General features: G+C 36.9%; 1 protein-coding gene across 7 annotated transcripts in view; it reads right to left on the bottom strand.

The window, feature by feature from the left end:
• AKAP11 (A-kinase anchoring protein 11) overlaps nt 1-26323 on the bottom strand; it is a 49215-nt gene that overhangs the window by 14759 nt on the left and 8133 nt on the right. For 4 of the 7 annotated variants that reach the window (XM_046664091.1, XM_046664096.1, XM_046664097.1 and 1 more), the window contains exons 2-9: nt 21876-21934; nt 20302-20411; nt 15217-15333; nt 12470-12517; nt 10827-10961; nt 8948-9212; nt 3861-8367; nt 339-494 (exon numbers count right to left, since the gene is read on the bottom strand). In XM_046664091.1, coding sequence (XP_046520047.1) covers nt 339-494; nt 3861-8367; nt 8948-9212; nt 10827-10961; nt 12470-12517; nt 15217-15333; nt 20302-20361 — 5288 coding nt within the window. In that variant the 5' untranslated portion in view covers nt 20362-20411; nt 21876-21934. The remainder of the gene's footprint in view (nt 1-338; nt 495-3860; nt 8368-8947; nt 9213-10826; nt 10962-12469; nt 12518-15216; nt 15334-20301; nt 20412-21875; nt 21935-26323) is intronic. The other 3 variants (XM_046664095.1, XM_046664092.1, XM_046664093.1) reach the window with 1 other exon arrangement.

Here is a 26323-nt window from a genome sequence, read left to right as displayed (position 1 = left end):
TCTAAAGAAAAAAAAGTATCCTCTTTGAGAAAGAAAAATTGTTTCTTCAAAAGACTCACGGGAAAGTCCAGATAAAGCTTAAAGTGTATAAAATCAAAAGTATGCAATATTTTTCAAAGCAACTATTAGCACATCCAAAGAAAATTAGCTCGGCTAATTACTATACTTAATAAATGTCAACTGTTAAAAATATATTGTGAATAATAAAATACATTTTGAAAATTAAGACATATTTTCAAATTCAGAACTTTACAATAATAATACTCAAGGCAAATCTATAGCTCACTTCTGAGTTCTAAGGACCTAAACTATGCAATTACATGCAAAATTTTAGTTACCTCTCACTTAGATGATGAAAACTGCTGCTTTCATCCTGGTGTTCATCTTCAAAACTTAAATTGGTCCAGCTACCAGTGCTGTCATCACCAATACTGAGATTCATCTGCTGGCTAACAAAAGACTCAGCTGCCTGAAAGTCTTCTATTTCTTTTGGACTACAAAAGGAAAAGAAAAAGGGAAGAAAAAAATTCAATCCAAAAGATCCAAAAGCATTAGATTCTGAATTAGAAGACTATCCATTTGATAATAAAAATGACAAAAACAAGAAATGATATTCAGAGCCAGACCAGTGGTCTATCTAACCCTTTGTGTCTGCTAATAAAGAGACTGCAGGAGAGCATATTAATTTCAAAGTTAACTGAGGTACCTACCAACATCCCTAATTTACTGTGTTAATCTATTATGGATCCATCCTAGTGCATCATTTATCTAAATCCTCTTTAAGGCAGTTCATATTTTCAACTGGGACCACTATGGAGGAGCACAAGTTCCTAAGTTTATCATCTGCTTTGTGAGACAGTACTTTTACTTGTACTAAAAAAAATCCTCCTTCTGGCTTTTAGAAAAAAAGTAGTTAAAGGAATTCTAGTATTGTCAGTCAAGCCTACAGTCAAACTAGCCAAATCTCTTCAAGATTTTGAGCACGGATCATAACCTTTCTCATTTTTTTTTCAATAAAGAGACACTTATAGTTTTATTCAATCTTCACAAGAAAGTCCATTCACTGTTGGATTACTGTAATTGCCCCCTCTATATTTTATTCTCAACATAGAAGTTTAAAGTCGTATTTTTAAACATAAAGAGGGAAAATCTTAGACTACTGATCAAAACCTTCTAGCAGCTTCTCACCCATCAGAATAAGAGTGCAAGTCCTTATAGCATTCTGTCCGGTATGGTAACTCTCACGACCTCCACCTTCTCTCCTCCCACTCTCCCTGGCTCACTGCGTCAGCCACGCACACCTCTCTGCTGTTTCTCCCACACGTAGTCCCACCCCTTTGGCTGGGACCTCTCTGATTCCCATGTGACTTGTTCTCTTTTCACCTTTGGCTCTTGGCCCAAATGTTACTTTGTCAGAGTTGCTTCCCCTGTTACTTGTTCAAAACTGCAAACCATGTCCCCTGCCGTGGCCCACCGCCACCCCCAGCACTAATCCCTTCCTCGCTTTAGTTTTCCTCCAAGGCACTTATCCCCATACTACATACTTTACTTGTTTTTCTATCTGTCTTACTCCACTCTGACACAAGCTCCAAGAGAACACATAGTTTTGCCGGTTTCACTTACTTCTGTATCCCCAGTGCCTAGAATAGGTCCTGAACTTCCCTCCTCTTTGGGACTATTCTCAATTTGTATTTAAGGTAAAGCAACCAGAATTAGGCGTTCCAGGGACGGGCACACTATAGTTTTGAATCATAATAGAGCACTACTTTGTTCTCTTTTTATTTTGATACTTTTCATGGTATGTGCTACAATCTAATGGTTTTTTGGCTGAAATGACCCACCAGATGGGTCCAGAGGACTTTTTAATGACTGCTAGGTTATTGTGGCTGAGAAATAATAGCTCAGAATATAGTTTAGATGCTTGGCTCTTCCAAAAATGCCCTATCGCATAATTCCCCATTTGACACTCACGTACCACCACTTTGTACATTTCAGCTTTGTGAAATATTTATGGTTATTTTCATGAATCAAAGGGACACTAGTGAAATAATCCAAATAATACCTCCAGAAATAATCCATTTGAATGAATCCCTCTTAAAGCTTGAAAGATAAATCATTTTAACTGTAAAAATAGAAAATGCAAAAGAGTACATGGTACACACCACTTAACTTTTAATAGTCAGCACTTCTAGAACCCTAGCACAATTATTAAGGAAGAAAGAGAAAGAGAAAAAGAAACAGCAAGTATTATTCTACGAGCGTGGCTAAAAGTTGGAATTAGCACGGGCTTATAGGAAGAACTCCAGGGGCCTCTCTACTCACCCAACTCCAAGAAGAAAAAGTGAAAATACTGAGGAATCGATAGAAAGGCATTTGCTAGGCTCTGGGAGGGATGTCTTAGAGAGATTCTAATCTAGAGGATTATCTAGAGGCCAGTCTCTTCCTCCCACCAGGCTGGGATTGGGGGGGGGGGGGGGCATTAAAATTGCCTGCAGCCTGTCGTCACTTTTGTTAGAAAAAAGTTGTTTCAACTACTGAAAGGCCTAGCTTACTACTATTTATCCATTTGTAAGCTTATTAACCACTTATCAGATGTCCATCATCATATTAGGAAGTAATATGTTTTCATGAACAAAGAAAATACGGGTCCAGGACAAAAGTTTGCAAACTTTTTCTATAAAGGGCTAGATAATAAACACTTAAGGCATTGTCAGCCATAAGGTCTCTGTTACAACTACTCAACCCTGCCATTAGGGCATAAAACCAGCCACAGACAATGCATAAATGAATGACTATGGCTGTGTTCCAGTCAAACTTTTTTATGAACAATGAAATTAGAATTTCATATAATTTTCATGTCACAAAATAGTACGTATTCCTCTTTTGATTTTTTTCCAACCACTTAAAAACTGTAAAAACCATTCTTAGCTCACAGACCATACAAAAACAAGCAGTGGGCCAGATCTGGCCCATGGGTTGTAGTTTGCTAAACTCTGGTCTAGGAGAAAGGAGGCTGACTAGTTACGACAAACAGAGACCTCCCCTAGCTCACCAGAAACCTACAGCATCTCTCAGCTCAAGAGGATACCAGGGAACAACTGGATTCAAGGATCCTGGCCAAACTGTATCTTCCTATTTTAAGATGACTAAGAAAAGAGGCAGTTCTTGTCATGGCTTTGACAAAAGCTACTAAAAACTCTGGGTATCATGCGATTCAATTAAATTCCACCTCAACTTGAAGCATTTTCCCTTTCCAGAAGGACTAACAAATATAATCCTACAAACTAACAACACAAGTTGGTCCTGATGTTTTCCCAGGGAAAAAGAAGGTTAAAAGTGAAAATCTTAACTGAGGTATTAGAAACACTGAGCACAAGACACAGCTGCTGAAGAACAGGGCACTGTAGGCCTATCAGAAAGAACTGTCTCCTTAGCAAGGGTGGCAGTGGTAGAAGCATTTGGAGAATTTCTGCTTTCTTCCTCACAGCACTTTGGTTAAATTATGCTCTTTATAAAAAAAACTTACCTTTGTGAACAGAAAATGCTGTATAAAAATTTAATCTCGCAGTAGTAAATTAACATACGAATAGTCTGTATTTGCTGTATAAAATTCTCCAGCTGTTCCTCTGATTCAACTTTACCTACTTCATAGCCTTGCGAACCTCAGCACAGAGGTTATCCCCTCTAAGCCTCATCTTCCAGCTCGGTTGAGGGTTGATCCCGCCCCTCACAGAGCTGTTGTGGATTTTTGTGAATTAGGGTTAAAAATAATCGTACCTTTCTGAACAGGATCCAAGACGTATATGATCAAGTTTAACTTTTCATTTTATCGTAAGACCCAAAAGAAATTTGAAACTTACCTGCTAACAATAGGTGCAACATTCGTCATCACTGATGTCATTATTTCTGTGGTAAGGCTTTCCGCAAAGCTAATGCCATCTTGTCCAATTCCACTATCGGCTGCCAAACTGGCATTGCTCAGTTCTCTCTCTGCTTTTTCAATAGCTTCAGCAACTACCTTCTCAGCAAGCACTGTCTTCTTATCAAGATCAACATGAATTTGGGGGACATCGAGGTGAAAAACTCTAGATTTCTGATAAATGTTACTATATTTTGAATTAGAAACTGGCTTACTACTAGCGTGTGAATCCTGTCTGAGAAAGGGTTGAGGTGCATTTCCAGTGCAATCGTGGAATTCATTACGGTCACAGTATCTGCAAGCTTGACTTATAAGAGGTGACAACTTTTCCGCATAAGTGATCCTATCCGCTGCTTTTGTGGTCTCAGACAGGTGGAAAACTGCAGATCCTAAACTTAGCTCTAAAGTGTCATCCGCTACTTTTTTAGCATACTCTTCTATAGCTTGAACAACAGTCTCTCCATAACCACACCCATTTAAGCTGCCTGTACTGTGGTAAAACCTGTGATTTGGGGAGGAAGGCTGAAAAGACTTAGGAAATTCTGGCTCAGCGTAAGCCTCGGTATCTTCATCACATTCAGATTTTTCATAAAGGCAAGAATCTGTTAAGGATTTTGGCAAGCCAACCGCGGATGCTGTCAGCTCTTTTTTAACATCTCTTGTTATGCTGTGAGCAAGAGAGGCTGAAAAACTATACAGTTCGGAGCACTCATTTCTATATGTATCCCGTGTCCATTCGCAAGTTTGATTTTTACAAAGGTACCCTCCATTTCTTTTACTTTGTCTTTTTTTATCTTCTTGGTGGTGCTCTTTATTTAAGAACATCAACAGTTCGTTGTTGGTTTTCACCTGTGAGCTCTGCACGGGGAACATCTTTGAGTTGCACTTCATTCCGGCTGTCTTAGCTGCTTCTTGTAACCCTGACTTAACAGATCGATAAGCAAGTCTATTGGCATACTGGTCCATTATTAACTCACTATTACCACCTTCCTGTTTTAGGATTTGGATAATGTGACCCGCATATTCGTCTGTCACACTCTCACAGCTGGGATACCTGTATGTCAGACCTGACATACAAGAACTTGGTGGTAATGAAAGAATACACGGCTCTACTTCTCTTGGGTGTGCCACCGCCTCTATATCCAACTTCTCTTCTAATCTATAATCTCGGTCACCATCAACATGACAACTGTTCTTCTTTTGCCTGAAAAACAAACAACTCCTAACTTTTGCTATCTTCTCAGCTTCCGTAATGACTTCTGCTGCCATATCACCTGCAAAATTGCATAATGTTTGTAAATTTTCATCTGAGCAATTTAAAACAGTAGGTGATACACTTCTTTGGCTTTGCACACTTAAGCAAGGGCTTTTAACCTTGGGTTCTTGAATTATTTTATTATCTAAATGGGATGCTGCCATTTCAGTTGCAAGAGAAATGATGTGCGTAGCCAACGCTTCTGCAAACTGAACTTTCTTCCCTGAGTGCTCTGACTTCATATCCACTTCTGGATGCTCTTCACCTTCACTGCTTTCAACTTCTTCTGAAAGAGATCGCATGAGTTTCAACATGAACTCTTCTTTTTCTATGGTATTTTGTTCATTTTCAGACAAACTACCAATGGATGAGTTGTGAGGTGTAGAAGGCGGTGTGGCAGGTGCAAATTCTTTTGCTAATTCCCCCTTGAGCTTTTTGGTTAACTTCTTGATATCCCACTCGGAACCAGCCTGCGATGGTAGTAAAGGAGTTGACGGAGGAGTACCAGGGATTACATTTCCGTCTCGGATTTTCTGTTTATCTTCCACAGGAAAACCATCTACACATGTAAGCGCTGTGGATGAGAAAGTATGTGAATGGGAAAAAGGGTTTTCCTGCCCAAAAGACAAGGGCTCAAGTGCTGTATTATTCAAATGACACTTTTTCACTGATTTGTCCTTAGCAGCTTCCTTCAAATCTGGTTTTTGGCCTGCCATAGTTAGACAAGGTGACAGTGTCTCTAAATAAAATCCATGAGCCACAGAACCTCCATATTCTGAAACACAATCCTTTCCGACCAAAAGTGAACTGTGAGTTAAGTGATCTCGAGTGTCAAGAAATTTGGGGAACTTTTCCAGGGTCAACTGTGACTCTTCCCCAGGAACAGGTACACCTTCCTTGTGTACCACATTTTTATCTACATTCGGGATCACTGATTTGCTTTTATCTATTGATTGTTTAATAACAGACTTAGACAACTGATCAGCAAACATGTCCTTATTGCTAGCTTCACTCAGTGGCAGTGCTGCTTGATCACAGAGAAAAGGAGGCGTGTTTCCCTTTACTGCTTTAGTTAAACAATCTGTGTGTTCAGCTGTTTTCGTAACTTTGAATGACGTCATTGACTCTAAAGTTTCATTTACTATTGTATGCACCATTGCTGCAGAAAAGTTGTTAATAGTCACAGGATCACCCGTTAATTTTGAAGAGCTCTGCATTTCGATATCATTATTCACTGATTTAAAATCATTCTGGTTACTTGGACTGTGTTCTGAAGGTAAACAAATATTTCTGAGACAAGCTACTTTCTCTTCTTTGTTTTTTGTGGTAACACGTGCTTGAGTAGAATCACCATTTGAATTATTATCATCAGACGACAGATGAGACTTTGCCTGATGGATATTAGATGAAGTACCATATGGGAGAAGGGCACTTCCTGCCAAGGGCACGGGTATAGAAGTAATAATGCCAGAAGTACAAAACAAGGCCTGCTGTACCGTGTATTCCTTTTTGTATTCCTGTATTGGTTTTGTCACCATAATTGTTTGATTGTTAAAAGCAGGGGAAAACGTGGAGGTCTGTGTCGATGGCACAATATTTTCTGCACTCACATTCCTTACGTTATCTGTGGAAACACTAACTGCTGCCCTTGTTGTGAAGGTCACATCAACTTGTGACAGCTCAATGAACGCTTCCTGTAGTACAGATTCAGACAAATCTTTTGCATACGACTTCACTACTTTGTCTTCATAGTCAAATGACCGACGCTGTGGAGATGCAGGTGTTGGAGGATATGAAAACTGACACACTTCCATGATGCCTTCAAAAACAAGCTCTTCAGCAAGATCTGCAGCAAACCTAGCAACGGTGTTTGTAAATATCTGCTTCTTTACATACTGTAAATCTCTTAAAGCATTTGATAAAGCTTCACTCACCAAAAAATTAGCCAGACCACTAATGGCACGTTCTTTCAGTGAAAATGCACGCTGCTTTCTCAGTTCATTGAATGCCATCTGAAAAACGGATGATGTCAATTTGATGGCAAAGTGGCACAATGCATTGGTACACGAAGAGACTCCTTTCTGTAAATCTTTAAACGCGCTGCCAAAACTTTTTTCCACAAGATCTGCTGCAAATTTCTGAATGCTATTTTTAATCATTAATGATTTATTTTTAGATTTAGTTTTTTGATCAAGGCTTCCACGCTTAAGAGCTACGGTTTTATTCTCTCCCTTTTTAATACTATTAATGTTTGATGTAGCATTAGTATCTTGGGTATGAAGAACCGAGTCCAGCACTTCACAGGAAACGCTATTCGCATAATCTTCATAGGTGTAATAGACAGAATCATGATTTTCATGAATCCTATATCCACCAGCATCTGTTTGGCAAAAACATTCAGCAGGAGTACAGCCGCCAAGAGGACTAAAAGCAGAGGATCGAATAGGGCTAAACAAGCCACTGTCTTCCCCAGATGCCTTGACTGGGCGAGGAGAATCTGGAGCATCGCACAGGTTACTGTAAGGGGATTCCGGCTTACGAGGGGTTGGCTTTCTAACATTAGCTGGGAGAGCTGGACGGTCAAACTTGAATTTTTGAGGATTCATGGTTGTGGTTACAGAACAAGGTTTTTCATGTTTTTGCCCTTTCTTTTGCGATGGCTTCCCTACAACAGGATCTTTCAGAAATGGACAAGAAGTGTCTGAAGTTTGTTCTAGTTCATCAAACTGATCAAAACTATCAAAAAATTCACTTACTTCTGAGTCTGAATCCTCTATATCATCTTTCATCACAGGAATTTTAGGTAACTCAAGTTTTGCTTTTAAACTTTTTTGATATCCCTCTTCATCCAAGAAAATAACAGGACTCGGACTAGAGCATTCTGATTCAGATGAGTAAGCAGGAGAAGATGAAAGCAACATCTTCTGTGTATCACTACCCTTGTCTGAAGCATTAGATGACCTATAAAAACTCCTTTGGATCCAAGGCTCAGAAATTGACGTCGTAACTGATGTTTTCGCAGAAGTTAGGTCTTTCTGTCCCAGAATATTCATTACGGAAGGTGATGGTTTGGCCAATGACTTCTGCCGCCCAGAGCAAACCAGAATCCTTGAATCATGAGTTTCTAAATGGTGACCAGAAATAGTCTGTGAAGCAGCATCACACTGGCTCCTTAGTGCAGTAATGTTTATTCCTATGGGGAAAGAATTAAATCATCAAATTAGTCCTGAACAGAATTTTTAAAAAATTAATTTAAATCAATGGGACTAAGGACTTTAAGCATGAAATATTTATTTGTAATATAAGTGCCTTCTAAACTATGTTGTTTAACAGATCATCCTAGGTCACACTTAAAAGCAAACACATATTTTACTAAGATAATTACATTTTACCCCATATCTAGGATATTTGGACTATGGAATGCTTAGTGCACTGTTGCATGTGTTAGAAACACTAATATGGTGACTCTGCCAGCTAACTATTCTCCAACTTGAACCTAGGCATGTTCCAAACACTCAAGGTAAAAAGGGAAAGAGCTTGAAGAGTACTACTAACTAAGAAGAGAAATAGCAAAACTAAAAACCAGGTAACAATGAACTTAAAAATCACAAGAAAATTAATTCCTCAGACAACGAGAAAAAAAAGGTTAAAATGTTTAAATTGAATCAAATTTCAAAATAAATTTCAATTGAACAAGTCTGCCTTAAAACTTTTTAAACTGAACTTTAAACTTTAATCCCCCATTTCAAGAAAAAGTCTAGTAAAGAACAAACCATCATTATACGGCTTTGACGTCTCTTCTTCCTCTAAGTGCTCAAAAGCAGTGACAAAGTCATCCTCAATGGAGGACACAGACTGGTCAGTATCGTCATCATCTTCATCAGCGGTCTCAAGTTGACGCTTCTGATGCAAGTATGTGTCCAGGGTATATCTTATTCCAGTGGCATATTTACTTAGGAGACTAAAGATAAAATCAATTCTGAGTCTTGGTAATGTAGGTGACACTCTCATGACACAAAGCATTCCAGAATGATGACTCTTGGGAAAGATGATAAAAATAATTTTAATTTCAAAACATATTATACACAAAAACATATTATCTGAAAGTGAAGCCTAGAAATAACACAATCTCAGAAAAAAAAAAAAAAGAAACACATATATCATGAAAGGCTCCCTGATTTTGTGATGTTTCATTCTTTTCTTCATTTTTTGTCTACGACATTTCTCACTACCCAATCTCTTTTTCTCCCATCTTTCTCTTATCCAAGTATTCAAATCCTCCCTATTCTATCTCCTTAAATGTTACAGAACTTACTCTCCATTCCTTTGGGAATCGTATTCTCCTGTATTACTGAACAGCCCTGGGGTTTTTCTCATTTAATCAGTCACCTAGCTCACCAACTAGAGTGTAAACCGCATGAGGGCAGGAACCCGGTTCTCTTCTTTCTTTATATCCTGTTTTCCTGTAGCTTCAACATGATATCACCTTCTCTCCTATTGTGAAAGAACCGTCCTCTCCTTCTACCTCAATTTCCCCAGTATTACAATTTACAATAATGTTTATAGCTTTGATTAAGAATATGTCATCAGATTGTTTCCACATGTTATCTAAAAAATGCAAATACTGACAAATGATTTATTCAAAAAACCAGAAACCAAATATGATAGCTAATTATCTCTTGTATCCTAGCAAATAAAACAAAGTAAATATAAATGAAGAATATAATTAAGGAAATGAGGCAGGCAGTACTACTTTTATCCGTAGACCTCACAATGAACTCATTATGGATACTTGGAATAAGTAATCCAGATTTTAAACCTACTAATTCAATTTTTAGGATGTAAAACATGCAAAACATTTTTCTTTGATGGATTATCAACAAAATAATACTTAATAAAGAACTAAAAGTTGAATGCTATAAAACTAACCACCTGTCTGAAATGATAACATTTTTGTTTATAAATAAAGAACAAATCTTCAGATGCCCATTTTACATTGAGTTTTTTTTTTTTTTTAAAGATTTTATTTTTTCCTTTTTGTCCCCAAAGCCCCCCGGTACATAGTTGTGTATTCTTCGTTGTGGGTTCCTCTAGTTGTGGCATGTGGGACGCTGCCTCAGCGTGGTCTGACGAGCAGTGCCATGTCCGCGCCCAGGATTCGAACTGACGAAACACTGGGCCACCTGCAGCGGAGCGCGCGAACTTAACCACTCGGCCACGGGGCCAGCCCCTACATTGAGTTTTTTAAACCAGAAAATGATTTAAAGTATGTTCTCCAAAATATATAGCATAATATTTATATAAATTTGAATTAGTCATACAGGGGAAAAAAATTCCCATAGCTTATAGAAAGGTAGAGAAGTTCAAGAAATCCAGAAATAATGCATTTTTAGAAAAAAATTAATATGTACTTGCATACCATTTATGGAACTTCACACATGAAAAATCTAATTTAAAGCTATGATCAAAATTATTCTGTCCTCCAGTAATTTCAAAGCTTCATGAGTTCGGTTTCTTACAAATCATATTTCCTTGAGATAGCATTAAAAAAAAGAAACTTCATCCAAGCATTTAAAAGTTTAATACTCTTAATCCAATGTCACTGTAAAATTTGCCCTGAAAAATTCATTAGCAATAATGTATAAAAGTTACCTGATTTAGAGGACCATTGTTTGTATCTGTTGATTTATTTATATCCTTCATACAAATAATTTCATTTTCATTTAGACTGCAGAAGTGCAGGGAATTTAGAAGATCTGGAAGTTCCAAAGAAACTGCAGCTAAATCCTAATTTAAAACAATAACACAATAAATAACACTATAGAATAACATCCTGTTAAGGTTTCTATAATGTGAGCCCTATCCAAAAATTATAAGGTCTACTGGTTAATAAATGTTCCGGTTCATAATAGTTAACATATGTAGTCAACTTATGTAGTTAAAATATGTTATGTTAACATAATAGTTAACAGGTTAGCATCCACAATCAATTTTTTAAAAACTCAAAAATAAAACATACTAAAATATTTTAATGCCTGCTATTTCTGTAGCCTTCTAAACGTATTGATACCAAGCTATAAAAAATTTTACATGGCACCTCACACATCCATGCCAATTAGGCATTTAATAGTTTTTAGCTCCAAATGTCAACCTACAGTCCTCAGGTTTAATCATGGAATTTTCATACAGGATTCTTGCCTAGACAATGTACTTCTTTGGAGCTTAAGTTTTATATTTGTAAAATACAAGTCTATTTTTCTGCCTTTCCTCTCCAAGTTATTGTATTAGACTTTAACCAAAAATATTATGAAGATATAAAGGAAAATAGCTTTTATTTTTTCTTCTCATTTGCCCTTTATATGTAAATATTTTACTCTGTTAAAGGAATATTAACGTCTTTGACCCCTCAGGGTACTTTCATTTATAAACAAAGCTTTATTAGTAAGTCTTAAAGAGGAAGCAGAGTATGAGAGAAACACTTTGGAACACTTCTCTTTTCAACCTTACATTCTCAGGAGTATGTCCTCTCTTGTGCCTTCTGTCTAAACTATTTCCTTCTGGAAAGGGCACAATCAAGACACACAGCAGAGATTTCATTCACTATCACCTGATAGGCATTATTCATAAAGAACTGAATAGTGTTAACTCTTCTATTAGGAGACACTTTACTGCCACAAAAGGAAACATATGCAATCACAAATTTTTAAGCAGCAGCACCAGGTTAAAAAGAAAAAAGTAGGCCGACCACATCTGCGTGAGCTTCAACCACTCTTCATGTAACTCTGAAGCCTGTATTTGCTGATCCATATCTCAAATATCAGTCCCTCTGTAAACCCCGGCCTAAGTCAAACAGGCTAAAATTTTCGCATTGGTTAATCATTACTTTTTACAATTTTTACCTTTTAAATTTAACTCAATCTCAATTAAAAAGATAAGAATCTCACTGTTAAAGTCAGACTACAAAAACCATCAAAATAAAAAAACAAGTCTTCATTCTACATTATGCAGAGAATAGAGAAGTTAGCCTGTGGTTTGCACCCTTCTCAGATAAATGACTTTTGTGGTCTCCTAACCTAAAACTGCTTTCTGTAATAAGAACATTCAGTGAAAATGCTAAACGTGAAAATGTCCAAAGCACACTCAAAAGTTTATCTCAAAATGTCATCTTTTAACTTTAAACAGGAATGATACCAGAAGAATTTTAGTGTAAACTTTGGGCTAATAAGGCAAATGGTCTCAAAATTTGTTCCAAATAATCTTTCACAGTCCTTTCCAGTTCAATAAATCAACCATACCTGTATACGAGCAGCATCTGTTTCTTCATTAAAACCTAGAAATGTGACCTGAATAAAAAAGGAACAAAGCTTCATTCATTCGAGTTTTTAAGTCTTGTTTCAATTAGATTGTTGACAGAGCTGAGAAACAGAAAAAGCACATAAAACATTAAAATGCTACTAGGATGATTAATTTTTTTCAAAGATAATCACAAAAGTTTTTCACCAAAGATTTGGCTCCATAACGTAGTTCCTGAACTTCCCCCATATCCACTTCATAAACAAGTTCAGACAATTCTACTCCCAAAAGGCATCTCACATACATCCACTCCCCTCCATTCTCCCAGCCACCACTTCTCCCCTGCACGGCCACAATCCTCTCCCACCTGGTCCCAGGAATTATCATATCACTTCCCTGTCAAAACCCTTGCATGCTTCCCAGCACAAGGTCCTAACCGAGGCCTCAAGGCTCTGGGTTAGCTGGTGCCCTCAACTTCCCTCACTTTCACTCATACAAACGGGCCCCCTTTCTGGGTCTAGAACATGCCCAATATGTTTCTGCCTAAGGGATTCAAGGAGTGCCCCTTCAACCTGGATCTCTATTCTTTGGATGTTTACATGCCTAGCTTCTCATTCTTCAAGTTCCAACTTAAATATCACCTCCTCAGAGAGGCTTTCGTTAGGTAGACCCCCAAGGCTACCTCCTTACTGACTCTCTGTGATATCATCATTTATTTCCTTCAATGCCCTTATACAGAGATTACTCTAGAGAAGTCTACATAAATCAGATTTCTAAAAAATATCTAACAGCATGAGGAAATGCTACATTATTAAGTGAAAAGGACAAGTCACAGAAAAACTATATAAACACAATTTCAACCGTATTTTTAAAAATATATGCATGGAAAACAATGCTGGAAGGCAATACACTGAACTATAAGCAGTGATTAACTCTAATGATGGCATCATAGGTCGTCTCATTTTTTCTACTTATTTTCCCTGTGGTTTTTTTCTCCCCCCTAATTCATAGGATTAATGACAGTCATTTTCTTTTTTTATGCTTTCAGTATTTCTCATTTTTCTACAAGGAAGGTGTACTACTTTTATAACCTGGAGAAACCATTATTTTTAAAATTTATATTCCCTTTATGTCTTTGACATCACAGGAATAAATTTTTCCCATTTGAAAACAGAATAGTAAACTGTACTAAGCAAATGCTGTGACTAAAAATACGAAATGTTTAAATGATATCACATGGAAAATCAATTCTCAAGAATTAAGGGAAAATAGCATAGTCAAAATGTAAAGCAACACTCAATATACTTTTGATCTCTTTCTGATGATTCAGAAGCAAGTCTGAATCTTAAGTTACCCCAGATATTTATTCTAATTAGTTACGGTTATTACTTCACAGAAGTGTTACAGTTCATTTCCAGGCGTCCAGGTAAGTTATGAACCTCTGGAGCCTATTGCTTCACCTAAAAAATTGAGGGCAACACAACTCCTCTTGCACAGTTTGAGGGTTAACAAGATAACAAAGAGGAAAGTGCCAGCACATCACAGGCCCTCAATAACAAAGAGACACTCAAACAACAAACTTCCTTCCTTTTTTCGAAAAGATACTCTGAGATCCGCACACCCTCAAGTGAGAGAAATTCCTTCTATTCTTTCAAGTTTCCTTTTATTGAATACAAAGGAGAAAATAAGCTGACATGGGGTTCTGAAGATGCCAGCAGAGTTTTATATTTCCCATTGATCAAGGAAGGCCTCACCAAGGAATGTGGGCCGGGAAAGGCCCTACTTAAGCAGCTGGAGAGACACGGGCTGGAAACTGTTTGAGGGCAGAAGGACACGGGAGACTTGTCACACTTGGCAACAACTGAGCAGATTAAGAGGGGATCAGCTTTACTAAAATAAAGGAAAAAGTGGTAACAAAGAAGACAATAGTCAAGGGCCACAGAAATTGAGCTAACACAAAAGAGGCTCAGGTCAGAGAACACTACAGGCCTAAAAGGTGTGCTTATCATCCTACGGACCCACTTCACATTTAGTTTCTCAAGGAATATGGAAGAAAATCATTCCCAAAACTAAGAATAAGATTTTTTATTAAAACCTTCAATTCAAAACAAGATTTTTTGAATTAACATATTTATCAGTTTTGAGCTACAACAACTTAATACCTTCTCTCTCTTACTTGGTAACATAAATGTGTTGATGGACTACAGTTATATTGTAAAAAGAAAATTTACTCCTTTTTATAGTAATAAATTCAAACAAAAATTGGAAACACTAACGTAGCAGAGAAATAGATGAGCAAGTAGTACATCTTATCCTCAAGTAGTGGAGTAAATATCTTAATTTCAAAATAAATTTATCATTGCTTTTTCATTTTGAATCAAAGCACTGAATTTAAACAATCAAGAAAACTAAACACCAAACAAATGAATGTAAGAAATAAGCATATATCTACTGTTTCAGAATAAAATATTTTAGTATTGAAGTACCAATTACTGAATACAGTAGGAATCACCTAATACAGCGCTGTATGTCTGATGAGTGGTCAATAATGCATATGAAGTGAATTAAATGTGCTCATTACAATGCATTAAGACAATTATGTTAGCTGATAGTTAAAACAGATACTTCTCATGTATGTATTAATATGTAGAGATTTACACATTGTAAAAATAATCATGAAATTCTATAAAAATGGAGGAAAATACATTGTGCTTTATTAGAAAAAGGTATCGAAAGTAACATGTCAAACCTCAGTCAAACCGGCATGTTCATCCTGCTTCACACAGTCCTCTGCTGACACACTGCACAGTTCCTTCTCACTCTGTAATAAAGACTTCACAGACTGGAACACATCTTCACTGAAGCTCTGAAAATAAGACACTCTTAATTTATTTAACTCTCAGACAAAGTAAAAGATCCCAGAAGTATTCTAGTTTTAAATGGAGAGTTACTAACTCTCAATTAACATTCATTTGGCACCTTTTGAAGTCAATTCAGCTGAGAGAAAGAAAGAACAAAAGGCTTAAGTAGTTTCACATGCTAAGAAGACACACCTTAGCCCTCGCACTCAACCTGCTGGAAGACCACCAGATCCTCACACCGGCTTCCGGTACTCTCGCCTTAAGAGTAGCAGACTACATTCGTGATTTCCAAGTCATTGGCAGAACAGAAGCAACAATTTATATAAGGAGTAAGGTGATGTGGAAGCTATAGTAAGGCATGCTGACAATACTGATTACTCCCATAACAAAGTTGGATGAAAAAAAGAGATAATAACCCAAAATAAGGCTTTTCAGGGGTCTAAAGCAGGTGTATGATGAAAATGAGGGAAAGCATTCCAGATACGGCAGGGGGGAATGACAGGAGTGCAAAGGAACAGAGGGAGGAAAAAGTTACATAAAGAAAGGTCATAGAAGCAATGAGCCTCAGTAGGAATGAGGATACCCAGCACCAAGATTTTGGTTTCTAAATACCGTTCACCAACAAAAAGAACTCGAGCTCCTTGGCAAAATGGTGGTCCCAGGTCTGAGACAGAGAAAGTACAAAGTGTGGCCAGAATATCCTATTGCAACAGAATGCAACCAAGTGCCCAGAGACTATCTAGGTCATTTCAAAAGAACACAGAAGCCATGCTGAATTTCCACTGGCCAAATCTGGGACAATTTGGGCATCAAAAAGAATAAAAATGGTATCAGATTATAACAACTGAATTTTTTTAAAAGTCTATATGAGTCCATTAAAAGAGAGAGATAAAAGGGTGGAGTAGGGGGAGAGCATCTCTTTACATAAGAATACTGGCTGGCAAATATGGACAGAATGACAAAATTAGAAAATCCCATTTGTAACTCCCAATGTAATTACTGATTTAAGAAAGGATCATCAACGGATCCTAATCCACTGGGTTAAAAGCTATTGGGGAACAGGATACTCATGCTGTCTTGCAGCATCACTGTACAGATTACTTATTAATTGTATTAATTATAAAGGGACTATGTGTCTCTGTATTAGAAATACCTGTTGGTTACAACCTTAACCACCTGGTCCAGCCTGGCATTAACAGTATGTACCTCCTGATCTGATAAGAGTGGAATGAACATAACATCACCTTTGAGGTATTCCTGCTGAACCTAATTACAGGGAAAGACAGGCAAACTCACAATAGGGGGATATTCTACAAGACAACTGGTCCCGACTCTTCCAAAGATTTGCTGTCATGAGACAAGAATGCAGACCTCCAAAATGGACTAGAATGGGAGAGACCAAAGAGATACAACAGCCAAATGCAGAGTGTGAACCTTGACTGGATTCTAGACAAGGGACAAGGGAAAACTAACAAGAATATTTGAGACAATTAGGGAAATTTGAATATGGATTGCATGTTAGAAGATGTTACCAAATTAATGATTTTCTTAGGGGTGGTATGATGCTGATGTTCTTAAGGGATACATGCTGACAAATTCAGAAGAGAAGTAAAATAATGTGTGAAGCCTACTTTCAAAAGAAGAGTGTGTGCGTGTTTGTGTGCATACACACACAGAGATAGAACAGGTATGGCAAAGTGTCAACAGAGGGTGAATCTAAGTGCAGTGTTCATTGAACTGGGTTTTTTTCCAACTTTTCTGTGGGCTTGAAAATACTCGAAATTTATCAGATTGTTTTCATTAATGAGCAGAGCTTTTCAGGCTAAGATACAAATATGAACTCAAAAAAGGAAAAAATATGAAATATGAAGTTGAACTACCAATATAAACTCATGACTCTGAAGGAGCAATGGGCACTCCTAGTACCCAGACCTTGGTTTTACTACTCAGGCTTCTTTGAAGAAATGGCCAATTCTGGGTCTAAGGAAGAGAAAGTACAAGGTGAAACTGGGTTAATCTGTTGTACTAGAAAGCAAGGACGCAATCAAAGAATTATGAGCCTGAGAGAGAGGGACATAGGTATCAGCTTGCATGGCCTACCAGGGACCAAGTTTGGGACAATTAGAGCAACTTAAAAAAATGAATGAATGATTGTAAATAAATAAAAGATTGCAAAATACAGAATTTTTAAAATCCATGAGTCCAGAGCAATACAAATAAATGAATGAATGAAAGAGGTGAAATAAACTCACTAGCCACCGTTGGAGGTAATCATTAATCTGAAAATTGGTAATTAAAGGGCATTTATCCTGCCTTTATAGATTTGTAGTTCATCTAAGGTTGAAGAGGGAAAGTTCTTTAAAAAGAATACCAACTAATAAATGTAAAAGGAATGATAAAATTAAGGAAACCACCATTTTGCAACTTCCAGGAAATAACAGATTTAGGAAAAGGGTCACCAATGGGTGCCAAAAATATTAGATGAAAGGTTGTTGGAAAAAAACAAGATATTTGCACAGGGCCAAGTATCATCCCACAGGTTATTTGCTAACTAAAATACAGGACAATAAACTTTTAAAATGGAGAGCTCTGGGAGAGTTACTACCTTAATCAATTGACCAATTTTTGCATCACTGATCATATGAAGACCTGAAATTCTATCCTCACATCACCCTATAAAGCATTCTTGCCAAAAATGTTTCACCTGAATCCAACTAAGCCTTTCCATCTAACTTCTGGTTTATAGGAAATACAGAAAAGAGAGGAATAAGTTAAACAGCACTGTGAGAAAACAACCAGACAAACCCAGAATGTGGAACACTGTACAACAAACTGGCCTAGCCTGTTTAAGAAGTCAGTCTTGAATTTTTTTTTTTAAAAAAAGGAGGAACTCTTTCAGACCAAACTAAATGTAAACAAGTCACAACCATCAAATACGACTTAGAGCCCAGGAGCCTAGACTGACTCCAAAAAGGGGCTGAGGGGGAGACTAGAAAACACATTTTAGGATTGACAAAGGAAATTTGAGTGTGTCTGGGTATTAGATATAAGGGAATTATATTTAATTTTCTTGGAATGTCATAAGAGTATTACTGTTATGGGGGAGGATGCTGTTATTCCTGGGAGAAGCATGTGCAAGTGTTCAGGGATGAAGAGACAGTAAGACCATAACTTTCAAACAGTTCTGCCAAAAAGTAAATAAACACACACACAGAGCAAATAAGACAAAAAACTAATAACTGTTGAATAGTGGTGGTTGGTGTGTAGGTTTATGTGCGAGTATACCATGCTTTTTACTTTTCTATATGCTTGAAACTTTTCATAATGAAATATTAGAAACAAATAAATAGGGTAGAAAGTATAGCTTTCTGATTTTCACAATACTTGATTCCCAATAAATATTCAATGCATCTCTATTTTTAACCAAAGTGAAGTGAAATCTAGAGAATTCAAGTACACCTTTCTATTTCCACTTAGCCAATAGGCAAGTTTTTGTCACTCAGCTATACCAAGTAAAGGTATCAAAAGTGGTCTAAGTGCGTGCATAACACACATACATATCAACAGTATACAATATTGAGACTCACACGCTTTTATGTAAAAGGGTTTCCAAGTATTCAAGTGAATTCAAATCAAATCTTTATTCCATACCTAGTACGGATAATGCGTTGAATCACAAAAGACATTGAAATGATTCCTGTATGAAATTTCAGATGCAGCCCAATTCCATAACTTCAGGAATACATTGGTAAACTCAAGTCAAACAGGTATGCAGTATTATTCTGGAAGAACGTGGTCACTACCTCACTATTTTGCATATATATTTCCCTAGTTATAATTATTAATTTAAAGCAAGCAGTACAATTTAGTTTTAATTTAAAGTTATGGGCCCAATTGCTAATCTGAAAAAAGTATAATACACTACAGTTAACAAAAAGTAGAAACAGAAAAAATAGCTTTTGTTTTACTTTTTTCAAGTTAAAAAGTGGACGATTAAGTTCAAAGGTAATTTACCTGAAAACATATGGAGAATATTACTTAAAAATGTAATTACCATACTGTTTAAAAATAAGTTTACTTTCTGTTCTCCAACTCTGCAGGCACCCTGTAGAGTTGAGACACATTCTCTTACAGTTAACAGTCAAACTCAAACACTTCTTAGCTCTCTGAAGAAAAGAGTAACTAGATGAAGAACCAGGCCTGGAAACTTATGAGAACACTAACAATTAGAAGTTGGACAGAAGGTAAGCAAAGGAGACAAGAGTTATCATAAGAGAAGGCAAGCAAGAAAAATGTTGTAACGAAATAACTCAAAGCCCGTCTTAACCAGTAAGGACGGCTCAACAGTGTCATATAATACACAAGATGAAGCCTAGAAAAAGGGGTAACAAAGACTGCTCACCATCCTCCAGTATCTGTTCTCTCCTCCTTCCTTTAAGCAATGCCTCCAAAGTTTTAGCAAAGACAAAATATTTCAAGAAATGGAAGGGTAACCAAATTGTCTTAAGAGAGGAAGAAAAGGGGTTCTTCCTCAGACTAGAAGAAGAAAGGACCAGGAATCATATTTACTTTGCTCCCTACTGATCATCCAATACCTAGCATAAGACCTGGCATACAATAAGCACTCAAATTTATATTTGCTAAATGAATGAATGGTAATATCTTGGGGTAAAGCTAAAGCTACACAGGAAAATTTATACCTGATGCTTATATTGCTAAAAAGAAGATGGAAAACTATCTGCTAAGAAGCAATTGAGGAGGCAATTGTGTTCTTTAGGAAATAACGTTCATTGTCTTCATGATTTCATATCATTATTTTCGTAGACACCAATCTTTGCAGTATATTTTAATGTTACTAATTTCAATAATGAGATTCATTTTAAAACAAGAAAATCATAGCTACTTAACAAAAAAAAAAAATCAGTATTTTTATTAAAACTATCACTAAAAGGAACCTAATACAGTGAACTTACTTTTCTGACAGATGCTCTAGTCTTCATGTGACTGTTTCTGAAAGCCTGGAAAGTCGCCATAACTATACTGCTGTTGTATGTAATCAACGAAGAGTTAATCCATAGAACACCTAAAGAAAACATATTAAAAGAAAATAACTGATTTATTGATCTTAGTGATTCAGGCAAGTATCCTGTCCTAAAATAATTCCTTTAAAAAAATGAAAACATAAACAAAAATTGTGAGCCACAAAAATTTACTTGGCAATCCAACATGAATATTTGAAAAATATATGAATATTGGTACCTTAATGAGATACCAAATTATTACAAAAATCTTATTTTCAGGTTCAAAATTATAAAGTAGTTTACCTTTATTTATTCATCTCACTATCCTTTTTTATTACAAATAAGAAAATATTTGAAAGCCTCAACAAGAAGTATTTAGAAAACCTTTTTAAATCTAAAATAGAAAATATCACAAAAAGAATCCCAGCCTTCTTGCCTCCCAAAAGTCACTCCATCCCTGTAGCAACAGCGAATGCTCTAGATATTCTTCTTTCTTGGGCAGAAAGTTTTGATAATATACAAATGAGAATATGAAATCTGTACATATCAAATTAGATCAGATGAAGAAAACCCAACTCCTTACATAGGAATCTTAACAGCATACCAATGACTAGAATTCAAAGAACATCCAAGTTAAATAATTAACAGTACTTAAAACACATGTACACAAATGCATATGCATGCGCGCGCACACACACACACATATCTTAGGAGAAATTCTACAACTAAGTCAACTTTTTAATGACGCTTTAATAAAATACCTTTGAGAGCTTAAATCAACTTGGGCATTAACCACTCGATATTCACATTGGACCACAGTAATTTGTCCATTCATTCAAAATCTATGTGAACTGGATGCCATGAATACAGGGGAGAACAAGGCAGATATGGCTCTCTTGGGTTCAGAGCCTTGCAGGGAAAATGTTTTATTATAATGAAGGGTGGGAGTAGGAACTGAATTCTAATATATAACAAAAAAATTTGAATCAATAAAGATTTAAGAAATGGTTAATTAGTTTCAATCACACTGGCTTTGTCACAAATTATCCAGTTGAGGTTTTCAAAATATTTGGTTAATATAAATTTATACTATGAAGAGATTATTATGCAAAACCAAACTTCAACCTAGTCCCCATTAGAACTGCAAAAAGAACCCTTAATTTTATTGGAGTTCTAATTTTACATTCTTTCACTATAGAGATAAAACTGTGTGCACGTACACATGCACTTCTCTTTAGAGATTTCTGGAATCTAATTTTTAGACAAAGAACTATGATGGATTTCTATTCTGAACTAAGATAAATCCTAGTGGTCTCTTTCACAATAAAATTTTATTAATGACTGGAATTGAAGCAGGACTGGGAGAAAGGCAAGGGAGCTCCCAACAGCACAAGATAAAGAGCGATATACCAGGACTGAGAAGAGTCCCCTTCGGGTCCCTGTTCTCTCTCTCATTAGCTTCATCTCGTCCAAGTAAATTGCAGTATCTCTGGATGTTACCTCGATGTATATATTACTCTACTTACCAGACAAGTTTATTGTAAGAACCAAATGGAAAATAAATTTACAGGAAGCACTCTGGAAACTATAAAACAGGTAAAAGAAAAAATATTTACTTATGGACCAAAATTCTCAAAAAGAAAAGGTGTAAATATAAATATAAATATGTGGCCAAAGCAAGAAAATAATCCTTTTATTTGTCCCAGGCCAATTCACTCTCCTTTTTCCCCACAGAGCTGTTTTCAACTGCCAGAAACCCTCAGAGGCAAATGGACTTGCCTCAAACTTCGCATAAAACATACAAAATATAGAGGTCAACACAAGAGTTCCAGAAAAGTGAATCTCAAACGCAGCTCCTGAGTAAACTGGCACCACCCTTTTGGAGGGCAATTTTGTAAAGCATGTCAAAACCCTTAAAATATCCCTACTCTATGACACAATTCTACTTCTGGGAATTCATCAAAGGAAACAATGATCTTGGAGCATCTAGGGCTCTAACAAGAGCTCAAAATGCACCAAGTGCTTTACTAAGAGATTTACATTAACAGCTCATTTAATCCTTAGGACTGGCAGAGCAGTACTCCACTTTCACAATGAGAAAAACCGGGGCTAGGGGAAGTTAAGCAATTCGCCCAGACCCACACAGCAAGTAGTAGAGCTAGGATTCAAATCCAAATCTTCAAACTCTAGCACACAGGCGCTTAACCCCTCCTCTATAGTGTAGAAAGGTTTGAAAAGCTGTTCACCACACTTTATAAGAGAGAGAAATAAGAAGCACTCTGGAAGCCAGAAATGGGAGAATGACTGAATAACCTAGACTGCATGCCCGGGATGATGCAATTGCAGCCACTAAAACAATGCTGAAGGACAGAGGAACCGCACACAAAGCATCTTTGCTTTCTCTGACTCCTGAACGGGCGGAGGTGGGGAAGGAGATGGGAAACAGCAATTATCTTTGCAGCTGCTGACTAGAGTCAATATGAGCAAAGACCAAACACTAACTCATTGGAGGCTTCACCAGGAAAGAAACTGACCAATTATCCAGATGAGCTGCTCACCGGAAGGTGCGACACGGTATGCCCGAGACAGAAGAAACAGGTACAAGGCGGTTGGGGGAAAGCCAGGGTGCTCTGAGACATCCCAATTTGACACCTCCAGCCACCTCAGTTCACTTTACCCACAATATTCCTGAATAGCAGGCCGAGGCAGAACACTCTTTTCAAAGTTGAGTAGTAAAGCAAACAGAATCCAACATGGACCCATGAAAGAATGTAAAAACAAACAAAAAACACATAAGAAGAAATACACTAAAGAAAGAAAAAAAACCAGACAAATATAATCATGCCACCCAAACACATTATCTATTTTCAGAACAGTACCTCAGAATTTGTACAATAAAAAAGAAACTAAATTTAATTCCACATTTACACTCTGCTTCACTCACTGAAGAAAAACACATTTATTCTACCCTCGTCCATCACTTTGTGTGTAACTCAAAACATAAGCAAAATATTATCTCACAAAGAAAAAAGTCTATCAGAGAATATCTATGCAATGGTCCACAAAAGCGAATCCAACATGAGATGACATGACTCATACTTCTGGTACAGCAAAGAAAGACAATCATCTTTCGAAACGATGCAAAGACAGATGGGGGGCAGAAAGGTGACAGAGCAAGTTTCTTCACCATCTCATATAATTAGAGAGAATGCAGTCTCAGGCAGATTTCATAAAAGGAGCAAAAATACAGTATTTTCCCCTAGAACACCGTTGTGTTATGGTAAACCTTTCACTTAATTTTTTTTTTTTTTTTTGCTTTGTGCCCTATTCTGGCAAATAAACAGGAGTCCTAAGCAGAGAATAACTGTGTTTCTCTATAGGCAAAGAAATTAACGCTAACCTCGATCATTTTCCAAAAAGCAGATCAAAGAAAGTCTAAATGGACAAGGCAAACACCTGAACAGTAAGCTGCCAGTGCTCAGAAAATAAAAACAATCCCATAAAATAAATGAGATTTCCTTAGAAGCAGCAAAAAAGCAGAAGAGACACTGCTAAAAACACGGGCGCACCAAGAAAATTTTAACAGATACAGAACTCAAAGAGAATAAATGAAAGCAATCAAAGGAACAAGTATAAAGAGTACGCAAAACACAGATAGAGGACACTTTGAATAACTTACACCTATCCTTTGATCCTGTGATTTCACTCCTTAAAATTCATCCTTCATATATACTTGCACAAAATTCATGAAATGTGAAAGAATATTCACTAAAATAAGATAAAAAACTAAAAATAATCTAGAAGCCCATCAATTCAAATAAATTATAATACATTCATATGACTGATTATTGCCCAGGTGTTGGAAAGAGTCAGATTAATACACAGTGACATGACAGCATGTCCACAAAATACTAAGGGGAAAAGCAAGTTCCGGAACAGCACAAACAATGTGCTCTCTACTTGTGATTTAAAAAAACATTATTTACAGAACGCTGACACGTGTATGTGTGTGTTTGTACATGGTTAGGAAACATTATGACAGATAGAGACTAAACTCATGATAGTGGTCACTCACGACAACTGGGATTTTTTTTTTTAATGTTATAAAATGTTATATACCTATAATATGGGAAGACGACAGATTATTAAGTAAAAGAAGGTGGCTTCCAGCATGTACACATTACATCATTTTGTGTAAAATCTGTATCACTACAAGTATGTATGTACATATGTGATATAAAAGAGAATATATACTAGATGGGTATAAATATTGGTTTCATCTGGGTAGATGCAATTGTGTGTGTTTATTTTTCTGGATGTGCGTAAATTCTCTTATGATAAGAAAAAAAAAATCTCTCTCAAGTCTTTCCTGCTCTCCTCTGGCCTAAGGAATGTTCTAATCGGCATCATCTATTTCCTGACCTTTACATAGCATGAGCTAACCTAGCCAAGGAGTCTCTGAAACACTTGCCTAGTCTTCTATTAACAATATCGTTCTATCTTGACTCTCTTCCCCACTGCACCGGTGTTCAAACTTCAGTACACACACACACCCAGAAGCTCCAGGTTCAGGAGATCTACATAGAACCCAGAAACGTGTATTTTTAACTAGTGCCCTATGTGATTTCTGATTGAGAAACACTTGTCTATCTGTCCAGCCATTAGATTAGTCTCCTTCCCTAAATTCTTTCACAATTTGTGACTCAAATACTAATATTTTCTAACCTTCATCCTTGTCCTCCTTGGCACTCATTCTATTTAGTTTTCCAAGGATTTTATATCTATGGTTTTAACTATGCAAACAACTCCCTAATGTGTATCTTCAGTTCAGTTTTTGCACCTGAATTTCAGTTCCTTATATCTAATTTTCTACTAGATACTTCTAATGAAATTACCCAGTCACTCCAAAATTAGTATATTCAAAAACTCAACAAAACTTTCTCTCTTAACAATCTCCTGCTGTATTCTCTATATCAGTAAGAGCCAGTAAACCAGTAGGTCAAGCATGAAATTGGTCTTTCCCTCAGTCCCTACAGACCACCCCCCCCCCCAATCTAGAAAACCTCCAAGCCCTGACCCTTCATCCTCCTAAATTTCCCTCAAATCTACCCTCTCTGGCATCAGCTGAACTGCTATTTACTCTTCCTGCACCAGTTCAAGGACCTCCCTCCTTGAGGAAGGCTTGGCTCGTCTCCTTTATCCCTCCTTGCCCAAACAGTAACCACCTCCTTTATGCTCCCAAAGAGGTTTGTCCTTTATTCTTTTGGTGCCATGGTCTACATACTCAGCTCCTATTTTGAGTTCCTTGAGGACAAAAGTGTTTTACCGTATTTGTATTCTAACATAGTAGGCATCTAAACATCTGCCGAATTAATAAATAAAAAGTAACCCTTTTTATAGAGCAAAGTATGCCTTTAAATGTTTAAATGGATACCACTACTTTTAATGAATTATATGTGAAAATAAAATTAGGATTTTCCAATAATTCCTCATTTTATAATATTTGGGAACATATTAATAATAAATGCTTGGAATATATATTTTGGCCAAATTCCAAATGGCAAAGTGTTAAAAGTTAATATTCTCTTGAATATAACTACAACAAAATGGGACAAAATATAAGAAACATTGGTTTTCAAATGTTAGACAACAGGCAACACAGGACTATGATCCCCAAGAGAAGGGAAACACTGGCTGCCAGCTACTTCCAGGTGCTAACACACAGAGAGGAAAGCCAAGCAGTCTGGCAGCCTCTCCCAGCTGTAGAGACAGAGATCGGTTTGGGAAGGGCAAGGTGGCTAGAATTTGCAGGGCAGAGGACTGGAGGGAGAGCTCAGAACGGGTGAGAGCTTCAGAGATGTGCAGACGGGTTCCCCCAGAGTCCCTGGCCAAATGCTGATCTGCACCGAGTATCTGAGGCTCAGGAAATAGCTACTAAAGAGCAGCAGGCCAACAACACCCGGAGCCAGACAAG

Source organism: Equus quagga, chromosome 6, assembly GCF_021613505.1.
Source record: "Equus quagga isolate Etosha38 chromosome 6, UCLA_HA_Equagga_1.0, whole genome shotgun sequence".
Classification (NCBI taxonomy): Eukaryota; Metazoa; Chordata; class Mammalia; order Perissodactyla; family Equidae; genus Equus; species Equus quagga.
The sequence above is the reverse complement of the archived record's forward strand: the minus strand, read 5'-3'. Positions and strand labels throughout refer to the sequence as shown.